General features: G+C 34.9%; 1 protein-coding gene across 5 annotated transcripts in view; it reads right to left on the reverse strand.

Moving 5' to 3' along the window:
• The window catches only part of LOC110103012 (putative callose synthase 8), a 102,646-nt gene that overhangs the window by 52,003 nt on the left and 22,663 nt on the right, over nucleotides 1-27,980 (reverse strand). For all 5 annotated transcript variants that reach the window (XM_028696064.1, XM_028696065.1, XM_028696066.1 and 2 more), the window contains 5 exons: nucleotides 14,202-14,327; nucleotides 13,982-14,099; nucleotides 12,806-13,134; nucleotides 2,690-2,742; nucleotides 2,550-2,610 (listed from right to left, as the gene is read on the reverse strand). In XM_028696064.1, coding sequence (XP_028551897.1) covers nucleotides 2,550-2,610; nucleotides 2,690-2,742; nucleotides 12,806-13,134; nucleotides 13,982-14,099; nucleotides 14,202-14,327 — 687 coding nt within the window. The remainder of the gene's footprint in view (nucleotides 1-2,549; nucleotides 2,611-2,689; nucleotides 2,743-12,805; nucleotides 13,135-13,981; nucleotides 14,100-14,201; nucleotides 14,328-27,980) is intronic.

Below are 27,980 nucleotides of genomic sequence, written 5' to 3' on the forward strand. Positions count from 1 at the left end.
TCGCCTTATCTTCTAGCCAATCTAAGGCTCAACAAAGGTCACCAGCAGCCCCCAAACATTGCTCAAGTCATCAAACACCCCTCGCCAGAACTCACCGACAAATTTTCACACTCCTAATCAACATTACCAAACTCGCCTACACTTCAAAGTTCGTTTAGTACAACAAAACTACTAAGCATGCCAAGAGACACATTAACAGAACTCTGCAGCTCTATGCTTATGAAAATCGGACCAGGCCTGTTTAGTTCAATGAACGAGCAGTTTCGCAAATAGCAGAGCCAAACAGACAAGCATATCGGGCCACCTGCGTGCGTAAATTCCTTTCCGTATTTCTTTTCTTTTCTATTCAAATTGAGAGAAGGAAATATATATAATTCCTCTACTAGAAGGAAATATTACTATTATTGGAAGAATCCAATTATTATAAGCCTTGATTTAACAGTAAAAGAATAAAAGATTTATTGAAAGAAAAGAAGGAAAGATTCTTCGAGGTAATTAATTTAGGAATATTAAATTTTAATTATATTAGAATTAGTTAGAATTATAAAAAATATTTCACAAATCAGAAATTAAATAATATTGCATAGCTTAAGTTAATATATGCATTTGAAGTTGTTATTCTAATGTTATTTTGACGACATTCAAATTTATAAAGCAATTTAGCAGTAAATAATGCAAATGAATGTTATGTGAATAATTAAAGATTTTCATAATTGAGCTGAGATAAGTATTGGAGGTTTAATTTAACGAATTAAGGATTGGAAGAATCTGAAAGAAATCAAGTGGGTAATTATTGATATTTACACTATTCTATTCTATTTGAATTTATTTCAACTGCAGTATTATGTTTAATTATTTGATTATTATACTTGAAAGTTATCATGTTCATGTTGATGAAAGCTAGGCATTTAAGCTATAAGGTAATAAGCATACATGGGTATATGTGAATGATGCATATGTTAATTTAAAATAAATGAATCAATAAGGAAATTATACCATACAAATAGAAAGCATTAAAAGAAGGAAAAGATATATGAACATAAATTACAGAAGTTTACCCCCATATAGTACTGCCTGGAGAGCAAGTTAAATGAAAATGAAAATCGTTATACCTTTATTGATATTTTTTCACGATGCTCCTTACTAATTGAAAGGGAAAAGGAATAAATGTCGAATAGAAAAGAATGAATGAAATAGAAAAGACATGAAATATATATGAATGTTAAACGTGTATACTAAATGTTATAAGGATATATACATATAAAGTGTTATATATGTTTTAATTGTATAAGAAATGAACAAAAAAAAAAAAAGAATATACATTTATATTTCATATATGTTTAAATGTTATAATTACCATGTAAACTTAACCTACAAAACTAATTTTTTCAGGCATCTCCTAATAAATAAATGGCTAAAGAAGTGGAATATGTTTACAGAGGATGGCGCTCAAATGAAAACATATAAGATATGGTAAATGTAAAAGTTCAAATGTGAAAATTATATTAGTGGCTTTTGAAAATTGTTTTAGTGGCTTTTCAGTATTATATTAAATGTAGATAACAAATTGTTTCCGAATTTGTAAGAAATGTTATAACCATCCGACAGTTAGTTCCCTCCTTGTTAGTTCGAGAATTCGTGCCTGATCGTGACACTACTTTTCCTCAGCCAATCAAGAGATGACACGTGTCTAAGGTAGTCCATATAGTATTGTACTTTTTTACCTTTTGTGAAGTAGTCTTTTCTATAGCTCTCAAAACCCTAACATAATAAGTGATGAGGTGGGGGGGAGGGGGGGTTCATCTTTTGAATCATATGATACTTGGGTATTTCTCTATTTGATTGAGATTCTAAGCATTCTTTATATCTTTTCTTTAGCATTTTCTATCCTTTCCATCCTCAGACTTGTTCCTGGTCGCACGCTCATAGGTCGGCCTGCTAGTAAGGTCGAGTATCATCCATGGACAAATTTGAATTCAATAATGTCGATTTGTTTTTTGTGAAGCATAATATTTAAAAGGATGAGGATTAATTTCGAGAGCTAATGTTAGGTGATTAAAATAGAAATGTGTCTTTGCATTATTATATGACAAGAAGATATCATGAAGAGTTAAGGAAATTTTTTATAAAATTACAATATGCTCACAATATTGTATGAAGCTGCGAACTAGCTGGTGAAGAAGTCATTGAAATTGCTAAGTTGATCATGGTGGAAATAAAAATGTTAAGATTTTGTATAGATAAAGTAAGAAGGATGATCTAAGGAATATTATATTAGCATAACAAATGGAATGACATCTATTGATGACAATGGAGTAGAAAATAGACTTATGTTATTTAGATATGTAAAATGAAGTATATAAAATACACTAATTAGATAAGAAAATAAAATAAGTATTAGAAAAAAAAAGACAATCTCAAGATAACTATAATAGAAATTGTTCAAAATTATTCGTAACAAACACTCTAGAAGAACATTAGAAAATTGAACCTAATAGTTGGGATAAAACTATTGTGATGATGAGTGCTTATCAGGATAGTTACATCACCTGAAAATTATAGCTGAATAATAATTTGCTTGACAATAAAATCATCCAGAATATGGTATACCTGAAAGTAGATGAATGGTGGTGCAAGTCAGGAGACATAATTAATAAAAATACTCCAAATTTACAAATAATACAATTACTTTAGAAGGGATACTTGGGATTCCTGAATCCCTCGACCGACATATAAACGAGGCTGTAAAAAACAAATAAAAAATTTATTAACACATCATCATCATTACTATTATTCCAAATAATTGGTTTCAACATTATGAGAAATAAGGTAGAAACTTATCAAAATAAAATACTTAATTAAATCCATTTGAAAATATTTCTACTAAAAAAGAAATAGTATTCGTATTAAATGGTGATACAACATTAAATAGACACATTACTCAACTTTAAATATGAAACAATCTGAGTAGATTAATAATGATGTTTTGAAGAGAAAGGAGTGTGTAATTGTGTAAATGTCAAGGTCTAATTATTAGAAAAAGGTTAAAAAAATTAGATGATGCAGTTTCGACCCATTAAACACAATGTAAATCAAATATAGCACATGCTGAGTTCAACAATGCTATGGCTTCAATACTCCTTGGGTAAATTCCATTCTAGGCTTATTTGTTAGTTAACTGTCACATTACTTGCATGCACAATATTATCAGTATATGAAACAATTGAGTTTATTTTATGCTGCATATTCTAGGCAAAACATTAACAATAAAGAGCTGCATTGGAGTATATCAAATCATTATCCCACTACATGTGCTCGTCTACATGAATCTTTTTTTCTATTTTGTTCTATTAAAAGTCAAGTTCTCATTTAAATCTAATAAAAATGCCATTTTTAATATTTTCTAAGTTTTTTTAGGTCTACCTCTATCTTTCTTAACATAGATTGAATCTAATGCATTAGAGTATACCAATGTGTACACTTAAGAAATGAAGTAAACAAAAGGTTCTCAAATGCATAAAGCGGACCATGCTTGTCACACAATGCAAAAAGCACATCAAGATTACACTTAAGTTATTCAACTTTTTACCTATGGTAGAGTTAACAATATTTATTTCCTTATTTGTGATGAGACTTTGCTAGAAGATAGGCCTGGAGAAACTGGTATATTGTATTTGTTGTATGAGAACCACCTCACCAAAGCCTTCCACACACAGCAGCCACCCTACCCAACCCGCCTCAAATCACTTGTGCAACCACTCACACGTCCACCAACTCAGCTACTTCAAACTCTGCTCCAAGCCGAGCAGTCAATAAACTCCCATTTACCTACAATCCGTGCAACCTCCCTAAACCGCCACTACCAGTTCGACTCCTCTTCCCTCTCCCTTAGCCCTCACACAGCAGCCAGCAACAAAGGCTGAGTTCCTGCACCTCCATTAGCCAAACTACTCCTGCTACACTTTTTTCTCGACAACAGCCACCTCAACCTACTCCATCCAACTTCTCGAACTGAGAAACTCCCTCTCTACCTCATTCTCCCTCTAAAACACAAAGAGATCTATCTATCTCCCCCAAATATCCTCTCTACTCTCTATCTCTCTATTATTTTTATTAATGGTATTATTATATAAAATAAGCAAAATCAAAAACTAAAAAAATAAAAGAGAGATTTTCAAAAAAAAAAAAGGAAAGAGAGAGTAGTATGCTCTTCCCTCATTGACTCGTCGTCTTGCCTTGTATGCTAAATATAAGGCTCGAAAACTCAATAAAACTCCAAATTTTGTTAGAGACACGAATGTCGTGACGAGCAAACCCCCGTACGCACTTTTCGTAGCATGACAGCAGGAAACTTGCATGCCACACCTATGACGAAGCAAGTAAGCCCTGTGTGTGTTTTTCTTGGTAGAGGGTAAAAATAAGTACTTGTCCATATTGTTCCAATAAGATGGGAAAATTCATAGTTTACTATTACTCGTGAAGGTGATAAAGACCCATACACGCCTTTTTTGACATAGTGGAATTGAAAACCTCGGTCTGATATCACCGGAAACGGATCATACATGTTTTTCTTAACATAGTCGATAGGCCTTTACTCTCCAAAATTTTGCCGAAATTTCAACTAAAAGATTATTAAACTTGGAGCAATTTAAATAATAAGATTAAATAAATTGCAACAAAACAAAATTTTAAATGAACGTCAAGGACAAAAATGGGAATACGAAAAGCAACATTTGTTATTTGAAACGAACATAATAAAACACAAGCAAGAGACTTTTCTCGAAACAAAAGCTCACCTACAGGCAAAAATAGGGGACTTCTAATGCACATAGCAGCTTGCCTAATGAAGTTAATAGGGAATTGTAACAAACAGAGCAACTCACCTATGAGCAAAAAGAGTAGACTTGTAATGAATACAATAGAGGAGTCAAAAAATGACCCCACCAGGCAACCCAACTCCAAAAACGTGTCTTTGAATTGACCCGTTTAATAAACAGGTCGTATTTAGGTTGAGTTTTTTGACCCATTTATTAAATGGTGTTCATATTGACCCGCAAACCTATTTTTTACACTAAGTGAACCATTAAATGGTTTTTTCATTAATTTTTTAACTTGTAGGTTTAATCTTCTTATTTTTATGAAATATGTTAAATTTTATAGTTAATAAATTAAAAAAAAATAACCAAAATAGGTCAATGGGTTGGGTTCGGGGCGATGTTTTTTGACCTATTTATTAAACAAGTCAAGTTCCGGTTGACTCGATTATAATCGGGTCAATTTTGGGGTGGGCCTGAACCCGACTCGTCGACCCATTTTGATACACCGACAATACAATATTTTTAACTTTATTTGAACAAATATGGTATGTGAACTATTTTGAATGAGAATTTGGATGAGACTAAATGAGCCAAATGACATCTCACCTATCTACAAAAGAAAACCTAACTCACCTACAAACACAACCAAATCCATAACACTCGTGCAAGCGGACAAAAAGCGTACAATAGACCCTTAAATTAAATGTTGCTCGCACTCTAATGACAATCACTTACGCAAATAATTAAATTTAAATAATTTAAAATCCATCATGCATTAAAATGTAAATTTCTAAATTCAAGTGCACCACCTTGAAAAATATGTAGCCGTCTTGAGAAATATGCAATAACGTCGGGAAGCAAACGATAGCCCCAAGAAGTATGTTACAACCGCAAGAAATGTGTCATTGCCTCAAGAAGGTGCAGCCAGCAAAGCAAAGCACGACATCTCAAGAAATATGTCAAGTCATTGAAAAGCGTGACAATTTAAAGTCCTTTTTAAAACTAATCACCTGCAAGTGCTTAGACCGTCGCGTTGAACTTTTAAGTTTAAGGTCCTTGAACATTGTGCGAATTAAATTTCAAGTTCGTTTGATCTTCTTCCTTAAAAGGATTGGAGTTGACAAGACTTAACTAAGAAATAAACATACGATCACCAATTCTACTAAGAGATTTTATTTTAAAGCTCACATTTAAACCTTCAAATCTAATTTAAATGAAATTCATTCTCGAATTCAACATCCGTGCAATAATTCATAAACTTTATACAGAATCCAATCTTATATTGGCGAGCAAACATAGTCAACAAAATTCAACATAAATATAAAATATTTAAATCTTTGATGAAGGACGCATTGACAAAAAATATCAACCAAAGGGGATTCTATCATCAAAATGCAACGTAAACTCGGATCGAACACAATCCTTCCAATAAGTGGATAGAGTTAATAAGATTCAAATAAAAAAATATATGAAATATTTACATGTAATACATAAAATGTTCAAAATAAATGTAAGTATTTTTTTTTTCTCTTTTCTAAATATTCATTTAGTTTCATTAAATTCTACTTGTAATTCAGAGCATTCAGACATATAGAAGTATGTGTTAATTACTAACCTAATATATATGCATAATTATTAAACTCCTAACAGCTACTAAGTTCAATAAGTATTAAATTATAATTAGAAAAAGGTAATTAACAATCAACAGTCAATTCATTAGTTTATTCATATTACTGTAGCTTTCAGCTAACTAAACATGTATTGGCTGCTTTTATCCAACGGCTGGATGTAGGAAAGGATTAGTGGATGTTTAGTGGAGGATTAATAAGAATATAATATAAAATAAAGGGAACACTAGCCTATTCCTTCCTCCAAAAATCTTCATTTCTCTCTGTTTTTCTTAAGTTTGGCAGCAAGGCAGTGGGAGAGAAATTGGGAAGAGGTGCTTTCGGTTGGAGCATGCTAAGGATTCAGGAAATAGCTGCAGGAGTTGCTATTCAGTGAGAAAACAGTAGAGAAAGAAGCTTTTTTGCTGAAAACAGTAAGGATATGAGGTAAACCTGAAGAAATTAATGTTTTATTGAAGTATATTAAGTGAGGGTATTCCTGTTGCTAAAGTTAGGAAGGGATGTTGTTGCCTTTTGCTGAAACAGTAGAGAAATGATGCCTTTTTGCTGAAAACAGTAGAGAAATGAGGTAAGAACTGCTGTGTGGAATAAATTTCAGAAAACACAGAGGTAAGAACACACTTTAACAAATAATTATGTGCTGTTGTAGTTATTTGTTGAATGTTGTATGAATGCTGAAATCAATTTGTTGAATTCAGGAGGGGAAAATACAAAAGAAAGGAAAGAAAGTAGTGAAAGAAGTTTAGGAGAGTAAGGGAAATTTTGAGTTGAATGAAGAAGAGTTTAAATGAGGTGGTATACAAAAGGAAAAGAGGTCAGGATACTTCAGGTGAACCAAATTACCCGCCTATTTTGAAAAACGAGGTGAGAAACCCAAACTATGTTATATGAAGTAATAAAGGCTTTATTTCATTGCAATTCATATCTACTATGTTTATGACAGCATGTATTTCAGTTTTCTTTAGTTTATTCTTGTATGAACAAGTACGAATATGTATGAAATTGTTTATTCATAGAATAATGTCTATCAAAGCATATGTCATGAGAACTAAAAATGATTGCTATTAAAAAAGTGAAATAAGTCATATATGGGGGATAAGCCCGCACAAGTAAAGCTGAAAGACCTGACGAGCTCCTACACTCTCAATTCTAGAAGTTGAAAATTTGGACCCAACCTTCAATGAGTAAGCAGCTTCAACTCTAAAAGTTCGGAAGCTGGACCCAATCTTGAATTGGAAAGCTTATAGAGTGCAAAAACTTATAGCCATCATAAAGTGTTGAACAGTTTTGGCAAGATGGATAGTACTGCTAGGCACTTCTTATGCTCAGTATGGCATTTTAATATGTATTTTAACCATGTTAGTAATGTTAAGCATTTCTTAAATGTTAATAATATTATTATTATTTCTTATATATTGCTTGTATATTTCATTGAGTCCTAACTCATTAGCAATAGTTGTACTGCAAGAAAGGGGAAGGAGCTCATAGGGCAATAAGAGGGGGTGACTATCTTTCTTTTGATGTACATACTTTTTGGATGTGCATAGAGATTAAAATGTAAACAGTACAAAGACTTTTGGATATGTAAGTAAATTTTAAAGATTTTAGTAAAGTTCTGTTTAAATCAAGATGTATATTCTATTTGAGGTATTATATATGATTCCTATTATGAAAATCTTGATATGTTATGTTTAAATGGTGTTAGGATAGTTTGAATAGACTATTTTTTACTTGTCCAATTCAAAGCACTTGAATTTCTAAGCACTTGAATTTCTAATCCAGATGTTCTCTGACCTTGACATTCTTAGAGAATCTCTTCCTAAGGGGTTAGAGAGGAAAAAAAAAGCCAAAGAACACCTTCTAAGACTCATCCTATAGAGGTAAAGGTTTGTTCAGATTTTCCTTCTCTATTACACTATATTTTGACTATAGAGGGATCAAAATGGGGTGTGACATTACATCCCCAATTATGATTGAGTTGAAAGCTAATCTCATAGAGAAGTCAATTTTCAAATTTCATCAAAATTTCAAAACTAAATGTCTATCAAATTAAAAAATAATGCAAGAGAAATTTAATTGCCACTTGTCACTAAAAGCAAAATTCATCCACCTTCCACAATCATTTGGCTAGGGAGATTAACTCAAAGATAACTTCAACTCATAAAGAATGAATGTTCATTTAAGAATATCACTAATATTCAATCTCAAATAATTTCCTGCCAACAAGAACATGACATGTGTCCTCTAACCGGTGGATTGACCCAACAGCTCCATAGTGTAACCCTGTCGAATATGTGCACAATCGCACCTATTTTGACCCAATTTAGAAAAGATAACCTAATGACTCTTTACATTTAACTTATCTTGCCTATGTTTATGAGTGTTCTACGTGCATATGAGGTGTCTTAATCTATTCTGAAGCAGGTCATAAGGGTCTGTATGCATGATTGAAAAATATAGAATTTTTCCCTGAGGGTATTAAGGCACTGGGTTAAGCAACGTTGCGACATTGAACTCTCTATCTTTTTGCCAAAATAATACAAAGTCGCGGCGCTGTAAGGCTAAGCACCACGACGCCAGACCAGAATCTTATACAAATATTATTTTTCACTCATTTTATTTTTTATCAAAATTCATTCTCCCCTTCCTTAGGAGCCTGCTAGAGAGAGGGGGAGAATCCTATAGAGAGAAAGTTGGATTTTGGTGCCTTTGGTTCATTTTTTATAATTAGATTAGTTCAAAAAGTTATCTAGATCGTGATAGACGGCATTCTGCCCATCTCAATTTAAAACAGATTTAATGACTAGCCTTAATTAAAAGTGCTCTTGTGGGCTCCAAAATTTGGCCCTGGCCTCCTTGCTATTTCAAGGGAATATTAATAGATTAAGTTCCGGGATAAATTTTAGGAAAGCAGATTTGTAGATAAGACACTACCCAGATATTTCACCCTCAATTTGCGAGGAATTTATGATCTGAGTTCTGGTTTCCTATAAGCGCAAGCCCCTATAGTTAATTACCCATTCCGATAATGAGAGAGAACATTCGATTAAAGCTAGTCGTCACTTAGATATATAGAGATACATTTTATCTGGCAAATAGTAGCAAAGTGGGCTTAAGGGTTGTGAGATTGAATATTTAAAATAGGAATTTCAGCATCTTATACTTAAAGCGGATGATGGGGGAATGGATGATAAACCTGATCAAGATCTCAGGTTCCGTCATCCCGGGTCATCGTGGCCCCTGGTCAACTTAGTCAAACGAGGTAGTCGACCCAACCTGATAGAAGCATCCTTCTCGGCAGCCATGGGTTGCTTTGTCCTAGGGTACCTTGTAAACCTTAGGTAGGTGTTTGTCTAAGGGGACAAATTTGAATTCACCTTAGCTAACATAGGCTTTTAGAACCTATTGATTATATCATATTAATTCATATCTCAAGGATTTGATGTTATTGAGGAGTGTATGGGCTCTAGTCATAACTGTAATGTAGTGGTGCCATTTGGCGGCAAATCACCCAGTTCAGAAGGCCCCATTCATAACTGTTTACCTGCGGTGCTATTTGGTGGCAAAACCATCAGTTAGATGACACATGCCATGTCGTTACTGGCAAGATATTGTTTGAGAATAAATCTTAGTAATATTCTTGAGTAGACATTAGCTCTTTATAAGATGAAGTACTTTTCAATTAGTCTACCTCAAAAAATTATTGCAGAGGGTGGATGGATTTTGCTTTAAGTTATTTAAAGGTTGAATTTTAGTTTTAAATATTTTTGGATTTTGGAATATTTTGAAGTTTTGGAACCTTTGGAATTTTGAATTTTGTGAGCGTTCGGAAGGTATTTGAAATGGTTGGAATTAACCCCTCCGGTTGAGATCTACATTCAATATGGCCATCATCGGGGAGTTAATGGACATTTATATTTTGTTGATTGAACCTTGTCAACTCTGTCTAACTATCAATAAAAGATCAGGTTCATAGGCATTATATTTTAATTGATGAATTTATTTTCTCATAGACCTTGAAGGCCTTATATGAACATATAAAACAGATATTCTGGTTGACATCTTGAGCATATATTCATTTAATAATTCGAGATGTGTCGACTCCTAACTATCCATATTTAAGGATCAGGCTCGAACTGTGGTTCATTTATTGACCCGCGCAGCATTCCTAGACGTCACGTAAGTACACGTAACATACTTTTTGAGGCCCATGCGTGTGTTGTGATTGCACTTGCCCCTCTTTTGTATTTATGTGCATACATTTGTGGTGCATGTGCGGGGGCATTTTTAGGAATATTTGATATTGCCAAGTTATGCAGATAATTGTCAATTGAATGTATGCAACATACTATGTAGAAGCCCATAAATGCCTTCTGTCTGCTTGTATGAATGTTGAAAAAAATGTGGTGTGGCATCATATTATAGTTATTTGCCTATTTCATAAAGGTAGACTATAGTGCACTGCTTGTTTCTTTCTACAAGTAACTTGTAGTGCACTAACGAATCTCCTGCTATAGGTTGTAGATGCTTTCAACTATCGCAATTCTTTTACATTTTGTTTTGGTGTTTGGTCCCTACAATACATTCGCTACTGGAGATAGGAAGGTAGATGTACTCCTTCGCAGGCTGAAATTGACTACAGGATGCGACATTTACTGAAATCTTTCTGCATCTACCCATAGGTGGCATGTGGTGCGTATATCTGTATTTGTAGAGAAGTCGTATGTATTGCAGATCTTTTATTCTTTCTTGCAGAGGGTTTAGTGTAATTGTTTAACACTAAATTCTTATTAACTGCAAGAATGTTCTTAGCGTTGACTGCATGATGTTTGCTGTCACTCATGGGTGGATGCCTTTATGCATGACGATCCTCTTACAGTGGCTTGTAGGAGCCTATATTGGTTGTATTTCTTCTGCATATGATGCGTATAACAAGTCTTTTTTAACGGCCCGTAAAAGCTTGCATCTGTTATAGCCTTCCTGCACTTGCCCACAAACAATGTGCAGAATGTATGAATGTATGCCTGTGTTTGCAGAGGAGACATCACCTCTACAACATATCTATCAATGTTGCTTGCAAGTGAATTGTTAGTTCTATCTGTATTGATTACAAGCACATCGTAGCATTTAATATGCACTGCTTGTATGTATATTTGCAGAAAATATACTACATTCATTGTCTACCGCTGGTTGTCTCCAATAGGTATACTATCATGTACACCACTGTTCTTCCATTGTCATCATCTGCATGATTTTGGTGCATTTGCAAGCATTGTAGATAGGCAGCACACAAATTTCTTCATACATATTTGTCAATGCTCTCTTATATTCATTTGCATGTCTCCCCATTTTATTGCTTATGGGTGAGAGCATCATGTACACTACAAGATTTTTTTCATCAACTCCAATCTTGTAGGCTAGTCGTTGTGTATATAAATAACTCATTTACTTTTATTTGTGAATGAAGCGATGTGTTCATTATGAATCTACTAGCACTATAAGTGTTTCTATCCATTACAACTCTTCTAATGTTACTTGCAATTATATTGCATTTCTTATATATGTCTGCTGGCGAGTTGTCATGTTCATTTACATCGTTGCTAGACATCACCCATAGGTGGACTATTGTATAAATAAGGAGTCATCTATAGTGACTCTTAGGGACTTCCACATGTACTCATAAGCTTGCTACATGAAGTATTATTATCTGGAGTTAAGTTAACATGCTTGCTTGGAGTTGAATAGCATTGATTGTGAAGTGTTGTATTTGTTGTGTATCGTCCTGTTTATTATAATCAATTTGAGTCACCTCCACGTATGAAATCATGTTGCTGCTTATGAATGGCTCAAACTTACAAGTTCCTTGTAATTATTCACTTGATTCAAATTTAATCTCATTGTATTTTGCCTTAGTTAAAGTTCTTTGTTATATGCATTAAAGTGAAGTTCCCTGTTGTCCAAATCAAGTCTTTGCTTGAGTTCAATTGCATATCCAAGTCCCCTGTGATCCAAAATTGATCCAAGTTTGATTTCAGTTCAATTTTATTTTACTTAGGTTCAACTCTTTATTAATAATTTAGATTTTATTTAGATCCAAGTTCAAGTCCAAAACATGTCTCCCGTTCAGTGTAATTTTCGGGAACCTCCCAACATCTCCCTCGTTTAGGGAAAATTCCAGGAGTCTGGGCTTCCCGCCATGCAAAAGAAAGGAGTCTGGGTTTCATAACCATGATAATCTCATTATGAATATCATTGATTCAAAATATCACAAGTATCTCATGTCAAGCTAATTTTAGAATTATAGCAGAGACATTTATATTAATTTAATACCACAAAAAAATATAAAGCATAACAACATACCTTATTCCACCATGATAACATATTAAAAGCCCGGCAACTGGATGTCTCAACGTAGTTGGTGATAGCAGGCACAAAAAATAAAGCCATCCCGATAAAATTGCTCATAAGGTATATCAAAACAAAAATCAGATATAGTGACATGCAAAAGTTGCCAGTAGCACTCTGAAATTGCTTGGTGGAGCATTCAGAACTTCCTTGAGACGTAGCATAAGAAACGGGAAGAGTGATAGACCAAATTAACGCAACAAGAAACTTTAGTAGATATCTTAATCTCTGACTGAATCCCATGTTATGCCTTGCTTTCCACATCAAAGAAATATCGAGAGCCACTGCAATTAACAAGGCACATTACTTCTTCCAGTGAAAAGCATTAAAAAAGAACATTCACATATAACACAATACTCTGCACACCCAAATCAAAATTTAAATTGTTCAATATAAGAGAAATAATGGTGCATTCAGCACTTCCGTGCAAAAGGAATTGAAACTAGAAGAATATATCAGCAAGAAGAATAGTTCACTTATTAGTAAGAAATGAGTTATTTTACCACTGTGCATCATTATTAAATCCTTTTAAAAACTAAATCTGACCCATGAAGTTGAAGAATAATAAAGGAATTCCAAGGAAGATATTTCATAAATTGCACATAAAAAACACAAAAAAAGAACATGACAGAAACATAATCATTTAAACAAGTGTAGCAGAATTCAACCTTGGCAAATCATGATTTAGTTTAGGTTTAACCAGCAAAATAAAACATGATTTTTCATCATTATGTTGCACTTGCTAAATCTACGTAGCAACAACCAGCAATCCATTTGCCAGTACTGTGGACTTAAAAGTGGTGCAGCCCATGCTTAAATGTCCTAACAATGTAAGATCTCGCAAGTGGTTCATGTACACACCCTTATGCTTGCATTTATGAAGAGGGTGGATTGTTCATGCGACATGAACCTATACCTACATATAAAATTGAGGCAACCTAACCACTGTTTGAGGCACTTCCACTTAGTTTTGTGGCTTACTGTGAAGCAAATTATTTTCATAGCTGCGAAGTTCATATTTAGTGTACTGATGAAAACTAAAAAAAAGACCTAGGTATGGAAACAAGTGTTCCAAGGGATAATATTGATTCAACAAATTGATGTATAAATAATCAACTTAAAGAGCCGGACCTTGCAAGAGTCTAAGAATTGCATTAGTCACAAAGATGCTCATAATGTCATCAAAGACCTCTGGCTCAAAAATATCCAGAGGTGTCTCCAATTCATGCCATGCCAAGATACTCATTACCTGAAAAAATAAATAAATAAATAAATAAATAACACTCAATATGAGTATACACCAAGAGAGAAAGAGGTGCTCTAAATGTAATTTTCATTGTTATGCTTAAACCTGGAGAGCTAATATAAGAAATGTCCACATCCGATCAAAGCTTCTAAAAAGGTGCCAGAATGAACGAACTTCTACAAAATTTGTCTTTCCCAACCACTTTTGCTCACAAGTTTCATCTGGAGACTCCTGAATGTCACATTAGCATGTTGAATTGAAGGATTAAAACGCCTAAAAATAAATGAAGAATGAAAATACTTGGGAGGCAGACTATCACGGAAAACGCATACTGTAGGCTAAACGATAGAAAGACAGAAATTGTTCTACAAAAGAGATACTGCCATGACATTCATCATTAAGTAGATATTTACTGCGTTAGATTGTAAAGCTCCTTTGCACATTACTAGGTAGAAATCAAATGTGCATTTTAAATATTTGAATATGGTGTAAGTAGTGTCGTTAGAATAAATCTAGATGATTAACAAATGCTTTTCCTACAGCAGACAATATACATTAAGGGTTAAGTTAGCCACAATAATGCAATGAATTCTTGATGTAGACAAAGGGGGGGTCAACCCTAGTCCAAAATAAATCAAATTTTAGCTTCCCTTGAGTCTAGTAGCACAATCAAAATTGAGCTGGAATTTTAGCTCATTTATGAGCTGGATTTTAGTTCATTAAATGGAACTAAAAAATAGCTCATTATTAGCTAAGTTTTAGCTCATATTTATCCTTTATTTTAATGCACTTTTATTTTAGTTTTTAATGTCTTAAAGTTATCTCTTGGGTTTCCAAAAAGGGCTCTTGGAATCCCAAGTTAAGTGTTTTGTATTCCCATGCATGACTCCTTGGTTTCCTCCATGGTTTCATTGCATTTGCCCCCTTGGAATTCGGCCGGCTGCTGGTTTCCCGTGCCTGGGCTTTTTCCGTGCGGCCTCCTTGGTTCCGTGCGGCTGCTGCTTCGGTTCCCACAGCCGCCACTTCGGTCTCTTGGCTTGGGATGTTTTTTAGGTGTTTTAATGTTGTGATGTTTAGGTTCTCGTGTTAGAATTAATGTTTGTCTTTTCATATTCTCTTCTCATACCTATATATATGAGATGGTTTGTAATGTTTAAAAAAAGATGAATGATAAGTTATTTTTGGAAGCTTTAACCTGCGGGTTTGCTTTGGAAATCCTGCGGGCTCTTTTCCTAACCTTTCTTCTCGGGCTTCTAACCTCTTTCGTCTCTCTGCAAGTGTCACTCCACCTGGTATCTTTCTTCCAAGTGCAGCAACTTTAGGTGCTGTCGTCATTTTGTTTTGCAAGAGTCGTTTGTATTGTTGTAAGTTTTCTTTTGTTTAGTTTAAATTGAAATGTAAGAGTTTGTTCTCTTCTATCTTCTCATCTTGAATTTCGTCTCAAGTCGGGTCTCTTTTTTTTTTTTGTCATCCCACCTCTCTTGTGCGGTCGTGAGGGGTAAGGCTCCCTATATTTCTTGCCCCACCAATCTTAATCTAGATTGTTGGGATCATGAATAATCCCTATTTGATTAAGCAAAAAATAAAACGCAAGCAACATCTCAAAGCAATTCAAAAATAACAAAATTAATGCCAGAATTTTATTTAGAAAGACAAACCTACAAGCAAACAAATATTAGAATGGTATGTCAGTCCCCCAAACAAGTTTCAATGCATTATATCGAATCTGTGGAAGTAAATGGCCTAATCAATATTTAATGCTATGATGCACAGACACAAGATAAGGTGATATGGATACGTATGACACACACATGAGACATGTCAATTATTGAAAATATAAGAAAACAGACACGAGTTGGACACAATATTATAATTTTTATATTTTAAAAATAATATATAAAAATTGAATAATTATAATATTAAAAATAATTCAGAAATAATAATCATTAACTAGAATTTATTCTTAAAATGAAATAATATTATGTCGGAGAGTTAGGTGTCAATGCCCTAAGTATATAGGCATCAAGAGAAGAAGATGACAAGTTGTCAAGAAGTGGGGCATCAATTTATATAGTAAGTATCAGACGTCGATATTAAATAACCTTGCGTTTGATGTTGAGGAGAGTGGTTTGGTCGTCGATGTTAGATGGACTTCGGACAAAGATGAGTTGTCAAGTTGTGGGTGTAGAAATTGCTAGAGTCGAGCATCAGTGTGTTAGACTAGTCTAGCCGGTCTATGCAGGACAAGCCAAGGCGCGAATGAGGTGGAAGCCTCCGCCTCCCGATTCAGCCGCACAACCCGCAGAAGAAAACAAAGCAATTTAGGAAGAATTTTTTAGGGATTTAGGAGGGAAATTTGAATGTAGGGACTGTAGGAATTTCATTTTTAATTGTATGCATTTAAATACTTTGTTTTCCTAGGGTTAGGAACATTCTTGAATTTGGTTGGAATTGAGATCTCCTAGATTTAGGTTTATTCTTTGGGCTCTAGCAGGCGTCTAGAGATTTGGGAGAGAGATCGATCCTCCTCTCTAGAATAGAAGATCAATGCTTATCTTGCCTATTTTTCCGTTTTCTTTCATCAAATAATACAAATTATCTACTAGTTTTGTGGTTTTGGCGGACTTTTGTGAAGAATTCTTGCTGTGTTTCAAAGATTGATAGGAAATACTTGAAATCTACAAGTGTTTCCTATCAAATTAGTATCGGAGCAAGTTTTGGGACCGTTCGTAGGTTGATTTTGGCGAAGTTCGGCGGCCAATTTTTGATCGGGAAGGGACGAAGTGCTGTTTTTTGTAATCCAAATCCGGAATTTTTGGATTTACAAAAGTTCAGATCGAGATGGCAGCCAAGAAAGTTGATGCGCTAGAAGAAAATCTTGAAGGGGAGATGAACCAAATCAAGACAACGATGGAGGAAACGATTTCCTCGATAGAGGAAACGATTTCCTCCATAGAAGAAAAGTAGCAAATCTCCGGAACATGATGAAGAAAATGTTGGAAATCCACAACCACACAGCGGCTTCCGTGACAAAAGAGAAGGAAAGAAAAAACATGAATTTTGAAATTTGTAGGGAGGAAGATGAGGTGAAAATCGTGGAGGGAGAAAGAAGGAAACCCTGTCTGGAGTCTTTCCAGATGGAGGATAAAGGAGTAGGTATGGAGAAAGGCATGGGTATGGAGTGATGGAACAAAGGGGTGTTGATTGGGAATGTCGGGAGGGACATTATGGTCGCCGAGGTGCTGATTTTGAAGGAAAAAGAGGGGAATTCGAAGGGGGTTTGGGCTATGGCAGGCCAAGGGAAAACTGGGAGATGTGAGATGGGCCGAGCACTTGGGAGAGGGGAAGCTATGGAAGAATAAGGGGGAATAGTGGAGATTAGAAGGTGGGAAGTTGAAGATGCCTATCTTCGAGGGGGAGGATGCGTATGGGTGGATCTATAAGGTGGAGAGGTACTTTGTCGTTAATGAGCTAACGGAGGAGGAGAAGCTGACAGCAGCAGGCCTATGTTTGGAAGGGAAGGCACTATCATCGTACCAGTGGAGAGACTAGAGGAGACCTTTCAGGGACTGGAGGGAATTCAAAGACTGCATGATAGAACGTTTCCAAACCGACAGGGGAGGAGATTTCTATGAGCAGTTCTTTGCTCTGGCACAGGAGGGATCAGTAGCAGACTACTGGGAGCAGTTTAAGCACCTAGCCAATAGGGTGGAGCAATTATCAGATACAGTATTGGAGTGGAACTTTATGAAGGGGTTGAAGGCAGAGATCCGAGCAACAGTGAAGGTTTTGATTCCTCGTGACTTGGGGGAGGCCATGAAGTTGGCCCAGCTGGTGGAAAATCAGAAGAATCTAGAGAAGGGAACTAGGAGCAACAACTCAGGAGGCTCTTACAGCACAACAACTACTCTTCTAACACTCAAGGGGCCTGCAACAAGTAACATTAATGAGACCACCAGGAAGAAGCCAGAAAGAGGGAGTGGGAAAAATTTTAAGAGGCTGACAGAGAAGGAGATGCATGAGAGGAGGGAAAAGGGATTGTGTTTCAGGTGCGATGAGAAGTATACACCAGGACATTGGTGCAAGGACCGAAATCTTCAGGTTCTCACAATCTGTGATGACGAGGAAACTGAGAGAGGTGAGGGGGAGTTAAAGGAAGAGATGGATGAGAAGTTGCATTTGGATCTGGCTGAGGTTTCCCTAAATTCAGTAGTAGGATTCACTTCGAATCATACGATGAAGGTGAAGGGGAAAATAGCAGGCATGGAGGTGGTTGTTTTGATTGACAGTTGGGCTACCTAAAATTTCATTTTTACTCAGATCATCAACTAACTAGGAGTGAAATTGGTGGACACCGGTTGTACTAGGGTGATGATGGGTACAGGGAAGGTGGAGAAAAGCCAGAGGATCTGTAAATGACTGGTGTTGACCATTCAGGGGATTCGGGTAAGGGAGGATTATCTCCCACTAGAGTTAGGAAGTACTAATGTCATCATGTGAATGAAAAGGTTGCAAACCTTAGGGGAAACCAAGGACAATTCGGGAGCACTCACGATGGAATTAATGGTGGATGGGAGAAAGGTGGTTATAAGGGGAGATGCAGAGCTATCCAAAGCCATGGTAACACTTAAGACCATGGTTAGGAGCCTATAAGAGCTGGGGGAAGATTATCTAGTGGGACTACACAAGCTGAATGTGATCAAGATGGAGGAGGGGAGGGGATGTTTCTCTTTCAAGGCAACCACTAATTCAGCAATTTGGTAAGGATTTTCAGCCACCTCAAGTATGGCCACCTCCACCGGAACACGAGCATATCTCCACCTTGAGGACAAGGTGGATCTTCAGGAGGGGAGTATTGTTAGAATGATCCAATGGACCGGTCCACGCGGGACCGGCCCAGGCGAGAACTAGGCAGAAGCCTCCGCCACCTGATTCAGCCGCACGCCCTGCAGAAGTAAACAAAGCAATTTATGAAAGATTTTCTAGGGATTTGGGAGGCAAATTTTAATGTGGGGACTGTTTAGGGATTTCCTTTTGATTTGTATGCATTAAATATTTTGTTTTCCTAGGGTTAGGGCATCTTGAATTTAACTGATTTGAGATCTCCTAGATTTAGGTTTTTCTTTGGGCTCTAGCGGCGTCTAGAGATTTGGGAGAGATCGATCCTCCTCTCAAATAGAGGATCGGTTGTATCTTGCTATTTTCCATTTTTTTCATCAAATAATACAAATTATCTACTGCTTTTGTGGTTTTGGCGGACTTTTGTGAAGAATTCTCGCAATTTTTCAAAGATTGATAGGAAACACTTGAGATCTACAAGTGTTTCCTATCACAATGTCAATGTAAGAACTGGTTTAACTAGCCGGTTCAATTGAACCGGCTAGCCCTAATATAACCGCGATCAGGCATAGTCAAAACGGGACAGTGCAGAACTAGTCAGACCACACGCACGCTCAGCAGCTTCAACAGGTCTCGGATCACTTTTTTGATCAAAGGATTGTGTCGAGAATGAAATCAGGCGACTCCTCTCTAAGTATAACTCCTTCCTCTTCTTTCATTATCGCTAAATAAGCAATAATTTAGAAGCACTACTGTGAGAGGCAGCTAAAAGGAAAATGAGGGAAGGTTTGTTGATTTTTCCCATTTATGTATAAATCCTTCCATATTTCTTCATCTAAACAGTGAGGATATTAAATTGAAGGCAAAGAAAGAGATTGAAAGCAGAACGAAGATATTTGGAGAGAAAGAGGAAAGAATTTGGAGAATTTTTCTTCTAAATTTTCTTTTATTCTCTGATAGTGGAATAAAGAGTACGTGCTTAAACTATTAATTAAGTTTGATTTTGATATGAATTTACATTCCTATTTTCTAATTGAATAAATCATTATTGTAAGAAGAATTCAATTAAAGTAAGCATTGGTTCGATGGTTCAATAATGAAGGAAGGAGATTTGCAAGGGAAATTTTCTATAAGGTAATTATTGTATAAATTTTGAAATGAACTAAAGCTCTTTTATGTTGCAATACATTAGGTTGTCATCATATGAAGAATAGGAATCATTGATGTTGCTTTATAATTGAGAAATTTAAGTGAAAGTTTATAATAATTAGATCTTATTAATGTTATTTAAATAGTGAAAGATTTTTATAATTAAGTTGAGACGAGAGTATTGAAATCTACAACAAAGCTCGGGATTGCAAAGAAGTAAAGCTTGGAAACATTCAAAGTGGGTATATGGTGTTATCTTTAAATATTTCATGATTCTATTTTATTCATACAGTCTTCTGATTATTTGCATTAATTATAAATGTTGAAGGTATAAATATTTCATGATTCTATTTTATTCATAAAGTCTTCTGATTATTGTATTAGTTAGAAATGTTTGAAAGTTTCATTAAAGTGAAAAGTAATATATATATGCAATGTATGAAAAATAGTATATACTTCGAAAATGGAAAAAGAAGAAGATAGATAAAAGTTATATATTGAAATAAAACAAATGTAAATATAAAAAGGAAAAGGTATATACATTCAAATTATAGGAGTTCACCAACATATGGTAGTTGCTGGGGAAGCAACGTATCTATGCATGTTAAATAGAAATGAAAATGGTTGTACCTTTATTAGTATATTTAGACGGTGCCCCTATACAAATTGAATTGGAAAAGAAATAAATACTAATTTTTTATGAAATGTATTATATATGAAATGTATAAAGGAATGAACAAATGAAATGAAAAATGATATGCATATACTAAATGTTATATGATTGTTTATATAAGTTTTAATATTGTACACAAAATGAGAAAAAGAACGTGCATTGTATTTTGTACATGTTTAAATGTTATATTAAGATTACCCACTGAGTTTACTTTATAAATTCAACCTATTCAGCTAAACTTTCACGTAAATCTCCAAATAATATAAATGGCTAAAAGAGAAGAGGAATACATCTACATAAGAAGACATAAAAATGCAAGCAAGTAAATTATGATTCATGCAAATGTTAAGTATTTGTATAAATTTTTATTAATGGCTCTTTGGAGTTTATGAAATGTTAGAATTTTTTGTTATAAGAAAGAGCAGTAGCAGTCTTAACCATCTGATTGTCACTTCCCGCCTCATTAGTTTGAGTAATCGGGCCAGGTCGTGACAATCAAGACAGTGTTGTCTTTGATGTTGAGATGATTTTGAAATGTCAATGTTGTAACGACATCAGATGTTAATATTGAGATGACATCGGCATTTGTTGTGAAACCATCCGCCAAAGAGAAATGAAAATAAGAATATTTGATGAATGGGGTATTGAGTGCAGGCAATTAATTTGTTATTGTGGATAGAAAATAAGAAATTTATTTTTTCTATTTTAAATAAATAAAATTTTAAATGCAAGAAATTATATTTTAAAAAATTCATAAATATTTAGAACACGCGTGTCGGACACGCATATCTAATTTGTATTTAATATTTTTTAATTGAACACTTTTTGGCATGTCCGACACGTATCGGAGGCATGTCAGATGTGTGTCATATCATATATATGTCAGACACTGCATGCCTCTTTAACAAGTATCGGTGCATCATAGTTTGAATGCCTGGAAGCATCCTAATGAGTTGATCTAATGCTACACAGCCTACTTCGATTTCTCACCATCTATTGTGTCAAGAGGAATTTTTGCACACAATAACAAGCAGGTAGTAGTAGCCTTGCCCAAAAATTACATAAACACATAACTACACCATATAAAAATGGAGCGATATTGTTGCATATATTTGGAAAGTCCAATTACGAGGGGACAAATTCATGAAATTATTCTCACTAATCCAACCATTATAATTTGATATGTCACCATTGATGCTCAAGCAAGTGAACAACTAATCTCCCATCTTTGCCATGTTATGAGCTACACACCATCAACCTCTATCCCATCAGCAGTGCTTCTGCTGTGCTAATTCAAGATAATTTGGTTTTCTCAGAGCTAGTGTAGTGTTTGGTTTTCTCAGAGCTATAGTGCCTCTGATAGTCCATAGTTTATCATGGCAATTGTATCAAAAAACTCCTCTCAAGGAACAGTTGGCCAATGTAAAAATAAAGGGGCATTAATTGCAAAACTTCTTGAAATTCCATCTCCACTGATGTGCTTGCAGATGTTAGCCTCATGACCCCAAATATAATATTAAATGATTTAGATAGGGTTATCCATAACTTGATAACAAAAAACCTTTATTGAGCCATCTAATGATTTGGTACGTATTTGGAAAGTTTAATATTAAGTAGCTAACCATGAAGACAATAGACCAATGGCTAAATAATCTTGAGACTATTGAAACCAGTAGGTGTGTTTCAAATGGAGAATTCATCAAGAGTCCGAGGTGTGGTGCAACAATAAAATCAATGCTTATTGCTAAGTTAAGGTTGTATTATTAAAAAAAAAAAAAAGTTAAGGTTGTATTATCCATCATGACAACATTGCTAACCGGCAACCAAACAATTAACTACAAATTCCTATAATGGATAATTTAACTATTTTGATGAATAATGGATCTAGGTAAAAGGGCTTACACCTCTTGCTCTATCGATTGATTCTACAAATAGGAGAGCTGTTTGATAGACATTGATATGAAGGAACAATGGGAAAAATTTTACTTTTAGATTATTTAGATTCAGTCTATTCTCTCATATGCCTTAGTGATTCAATCTATTCTTTCTTAAACCTACTTGTTTCCTCTATTTCAATAATCTTTTTGTTGGATTGAGTGTGTTTGTGCATATTCACTATTTGCTTATACATCCCGCCCAAATCTTAAATTAGTTTAGAGTGGTCCCCTACCAATAATAATAGAGTGGATTGTCTAGGAAAATAAGGATAGGATAGTGGGTTCTCCTAGCCTTTTAAAGACAGAAGGGTGCAATGTTAGTCGCTAATTATGAAGAAGAATAGAGAGGTGTAAGGTTCCTCGATTGACATTGTTTAAAGAAGGGAAAACAATAGATTTTCCAAGAGATTACTTGGAAAATGGATTTAGGCCATTGGAGCCTAACAACATAATGTTGGTTTGTATTTCTCCACTCCATACATTACTAGGTTTAACTTAATTATTGTTAAACTTAGATGTTTAGGTGGTGATTGGCATGATTGAGTATCTATATGATATTGTGGCTGATAAAATCATTCTACTTGTGCTAAGGTTTTATTACTCTCACTTCACACATTATATCATTTTATCACCATCATTTATATTGAGTGCAATGGTTTGAGTCAAATAGTTTATTTATATAGCGCTTGTGATGTTTTGGGATGAATTGAAAGAGTTTGCAAAAACACCTGTGGTGTGGATGCCCCAATTTAGAAACTATGGTAGCAGCATGGAACATGATGCATATCATAATGGCTAAACCAAATGGTGTTCATCCACCTAAAGGCATGCTGCAATAATGTATGACAAGTCTCATACAACAACAACAATCACGTTGCCCACCACAACCTAAAGACCTAATAGCTACCACCCACCTTCGCTTTCCTTCGCTCTAACACCATGATGGCACTTTTAGAGAAGCCACATACAATGACAAATGTAGTTGATTGCTACCACTTGAAGATTGAATGATGTCCGTCGCTCATCCTCATACATATTACATACTATTGCTACAATAGTGATTTTCATATTTAAAAATCTTTTTTGGGACAACTTAGGGTGGGGTAAAATTTCTCAGGGTAGATAACCCTAGGAACTCATTTTTTACACCCCATTAGTAACATTAGTAGTTTGACAGCCCCATAATATAAATCAAATTAGAACTATAATAAATTATAACTAATTATACTTCACTTTCTTATCTATTTAAATAAAAATATGAATGAAAAGATTAACCAACTTTTTAATCTCTTAAGAGTCAAGTTTTATCAAACAAATTTACCTCTTCTACAAGCCTGAAAAAATAAAATAAGGCTGAAGAAATAAAAAGGCCCGAAGTTTGACTCGCCTTCAACTCCCCTATGTCGTGTTTCTCCAAATCTTCACTCATCTATCTCACTAAACACAAATTCGCTAACCCACATCTTCCTTAAAGCCATGTGTTGATTCACCATTTGCCTCATTTATTTTACTCGATTTATTATGTTTGTGCCAATTAGATTTAAAGTTAAAATATAAATACTATGCTTATGGACTTTGACTTTTGACATTTATTTTAATTTTCTTTTCTTATATTGATGATATTTGGCAATTTTATAAAAATTTGTTTAATTTTAAAAATCCTGATAATTGGTAATTTTATAAAGTGGCTCATAAGAATGCTAAGAAAGCAATATGCGATGCAAAGACATTAGCTTTTAATGATTTATATAATAGATTAGATACTATAGAGGGAGAAATATATATGTATAAGTTAGCCAAACAAAGAGATGGAAGTAGTAAGGATTTAGTTCAAGTGAAGTGTATTAAGGATGAAGATCAAAAAATACTTTTCTTAGAATATGATATTTGTGGGCTCCGAAAATTCGGCCCCGGCCTCCACTCGCTTTTCTTATTCAGCGAGGGAGTTTTAACGAACTAAGTTTCGGGGTAAATTTTGGAAGGCAGATGGGTTTGTAGATAAGACACTACCCAGAGATTTCGCCCTCGTTTTGCGAGGACTTTATGATCTGAGTTCTGGTTTCCTATAGGCGCAAGCCCCTATAGTTAATTACCCCTCCCGATCATGAGAGAGAATTTTCGATTAAGGCTAGTCATTAATCAGATACGTAGAATATACATATTATATGGCATATAGTAGCACTATAGGTTTGGAAATTTGGGATATTTGATATTTAAAATAGAAATTGCACCATCTTTCACTTAAAGCGGATGGTGGGGGAATGGAAGATAGGCCCGATCAAGATCCCATGGTTCCGTCGTCCCGGGCCATCATGGTCCCTGGTCTACTTAGTCAGAGGTAGTCGACCCAACCTGATAGAACGATCCTTGTCGGCAGCCATGGGTTGCTTCGTCCAAGGGGACCTTGTAGACCAGGGTTGGTGTTTGTCTAAGGGGACAAATTTAAATCCACCTTAGCTTTTGTTCTCACATGGCTCGTTGTCGGGTTTGTGAAATGTTAGAAATTTTTGTTATAACGAGAAGAGTAGTAGCAGTTCCTTAAACCGCATCCGGAATTGGTCAACTTTCCGCCTAATTTAATTCGGCGTAACTGGCAGGTCGTGACAATCAAGCAGTGTTGACTTTTCATGTTGAGATGTTTTGAAATGTCGATGTTGTAACGAACCAGAATGTTAGTATGTGGATGAACATCGGGCATTTGTTGTGAAACAAAGTCCGTAACCGCCAAAGAGAATGAAAATAAGAATATTTAATGAATGGGGTATATGAGTCGGCAGATTATTTGGATTGTGTAGAAAATAAGAATTTATTTTTCTATTTATAGAATAATAATTTTAATGCAGAATTAATAGTTTTAAAAAAATCATAAATATTTAGAACAGTGCGTTGTCGACACGCATACTAATTGTAATTTAATATTTTTTTAATTGAACCTTTTTGGATGTCCGACACAATCGAGGCATGTCAGAGGTGTGTCATGTCATATACATGTCGGACCTGATGCCTCTTTATACAAGTGTCGGTGCATTAGTTTAATGCCAGTGAAGAGATCTAATGAGTTGTCTAATGCTACAACTCTACTTCGATTTGTCCACCTCTATTGTGTCAAGAGATATTTTTGCACCAATAAACAGCAGGTAGTAGTAACTTAGCCAAAATACGAAACACATAACTACACCATATAAATAAATGGAGCATAGTTGTGGTTGCATTATTGGAAAGTCCAATACGAGGGACAAATTCATGAAAGATTATTTCTCACTAATCAACATTATAATTTGATATTCACCATTTTGGGATGCTCAAGAAGTGAAAACTATCTTCCCATTTTGCATTTTGAGCTACAACCTCAACCTCTATCCCATCAGCAGTGCTTCTCTGTGCTAATTCAAGATAATTGAGTTTTTCAGAGCTAGTGTAGTGTTTGTGTTTCTCAGAGTATAGTGCTATGAATCATAGTTTATCATGGAATTGTAATTCCAAAAACCATCTCAAGGAAAGTTGGCCAATGTAAAAATAAAGGGGGCTTATTGCAAAACTTTTGAATTCCATCTCCACTGATGTGCTTGCGATTGTTAGGCCTCATGACCCAAAAATAATAGTTGAATGAATTAAGATAGGGTTATCCATACTGATCAAAAAAACCCTTTATTAGGCATCTTAATGATTTTGGTAGTTTTGGAAAGTTTTAATATTAATAGGCTAACATGAAGACAATAGACCAATGGCTAAATAATCTTTGAGACTATTGAAACATTAGGTGTTTTCAAATGGAGAATCATCAAGAGTCCGAGGTGTGGTGCAACAATAAATCAATGCTTATTGCGCTCAGTGTAAGGTTGTATTTCGCATCATAACACATGGCTAACCCGCAACCAACAATTAACTAAAATTCCTAATATGGATATTTAACTATTTTGATGAATATTTGATCTAGGTAAAAGGCTGTTACACCCCTCTTGCTCTATCATTGATTCACAAAAGGGAGAGCTGTTTGATAGACATGGATATGAAGGAACAATGGAAGAATTGCATTCTTAGATCTATTTAGATTCAAGCTAATTCTCTCATATGCCTAAGTGATTCAATCTATTCTTCTCAACTACATGTGTTCTCTATTTTCAATAATTTTTGTAGAGTTGAGTGTGTTTGTGCATTTCACTACTTGCTTATAACACCGCCCAATATTAATTAGTTTTAGAGTGGTCCCACAATAATAATAGAGTGATTGGTCTAGGACAATAAGGAAGTGAGGGGTTCTCCTAGCTTTTAAAGACAGAAGGGTGCAATGTTAGTTGCCTAATTATGAAGAAGATTTAGAGGTGTAAGGTTCCAGTCTGGCATTGTTATAAGAAAGGAAAACAATGGATTGTCAGAGTTACTGGAAAATGGATTTAGGTGGCCATTGAAGCCTAACAATAATTTGTGTTTCTCCACTCATAAGTAACTAGGTTTTAACTTATTTATTTTAACTTAGATGTTTAGGTGGTGCATTGGCATGATTGATCTCTATATGATAATGTGCGATAAAATTATTCTGTTGTGATAAGATTTTAATTACTCTCACTTCAACAATTTAATCATTTTATCACATCATTTATATGAGTGCAATGGTTTGAGTCAATAGTTTTATTTATATAGGCTTGTGATGTTTTGGGATGAATTGAAAGATGTTTGCAAAACACTGTGTGTTTGATACCCCAATTTAGAACTGATGGTAAACATGGAACATGCATGCATATTCATTAAGGTAACACAAATGGTGTTCATACCACTAAAGACATGCTGCATATAGATATGACCAAGCTCATTTCAAACAAAAATAACATTGCCGATCACACAACTTAAAGGACCTAATACTACCACCCACTCGCTCACACACATAGATATGTGGTTTAGAGAAGCACATACATGACCAAATATAGTTGAATTGCCACCATTGAAGATTGAATGATGTCGTTACGCTCATCCTCATACAAATACCGATGGTTTAAAATTGCGCAATTGAGGCCCCCTTAGCGCAATTCAGAATAAAAACGCCTCGATGCTTACACCTCAATTATTTTTTATGAGGCTTGCGCCTAACTTGGTTGAGGCTAGCCTTGAGGCCTCTCATGCGATGAGGCTTAAGCCTCACGCTAACTGTATTAAAAACTTTCACATAATATTGACTAATACCGACATTGGACTCTAATGGAGAGGAGAAGGGAGAGAGCAGTTCATCAAAGATGATCATATGAAAGACCTTAGCGGAAGTAGTTGGTGAATTATGGTTTGTATTGTCAT

This window comes from Dendrobium catenatum, unplaced genomic scaffold (genome assembly GCF_001605985.2).
Source record: "Dendrobium catenatum unplaced genomic scaffold, ASM160598v2 fragScaff_scaffold_716, whole genome shotgun sequence".
Classification (NCBI taxonomy): Eukaryota; Viridiplantae; Streptophyta; class Magnoliopsida; order Asparagales; family Orchidaceae; genus Dendrobium; species Dendrobium catenatum.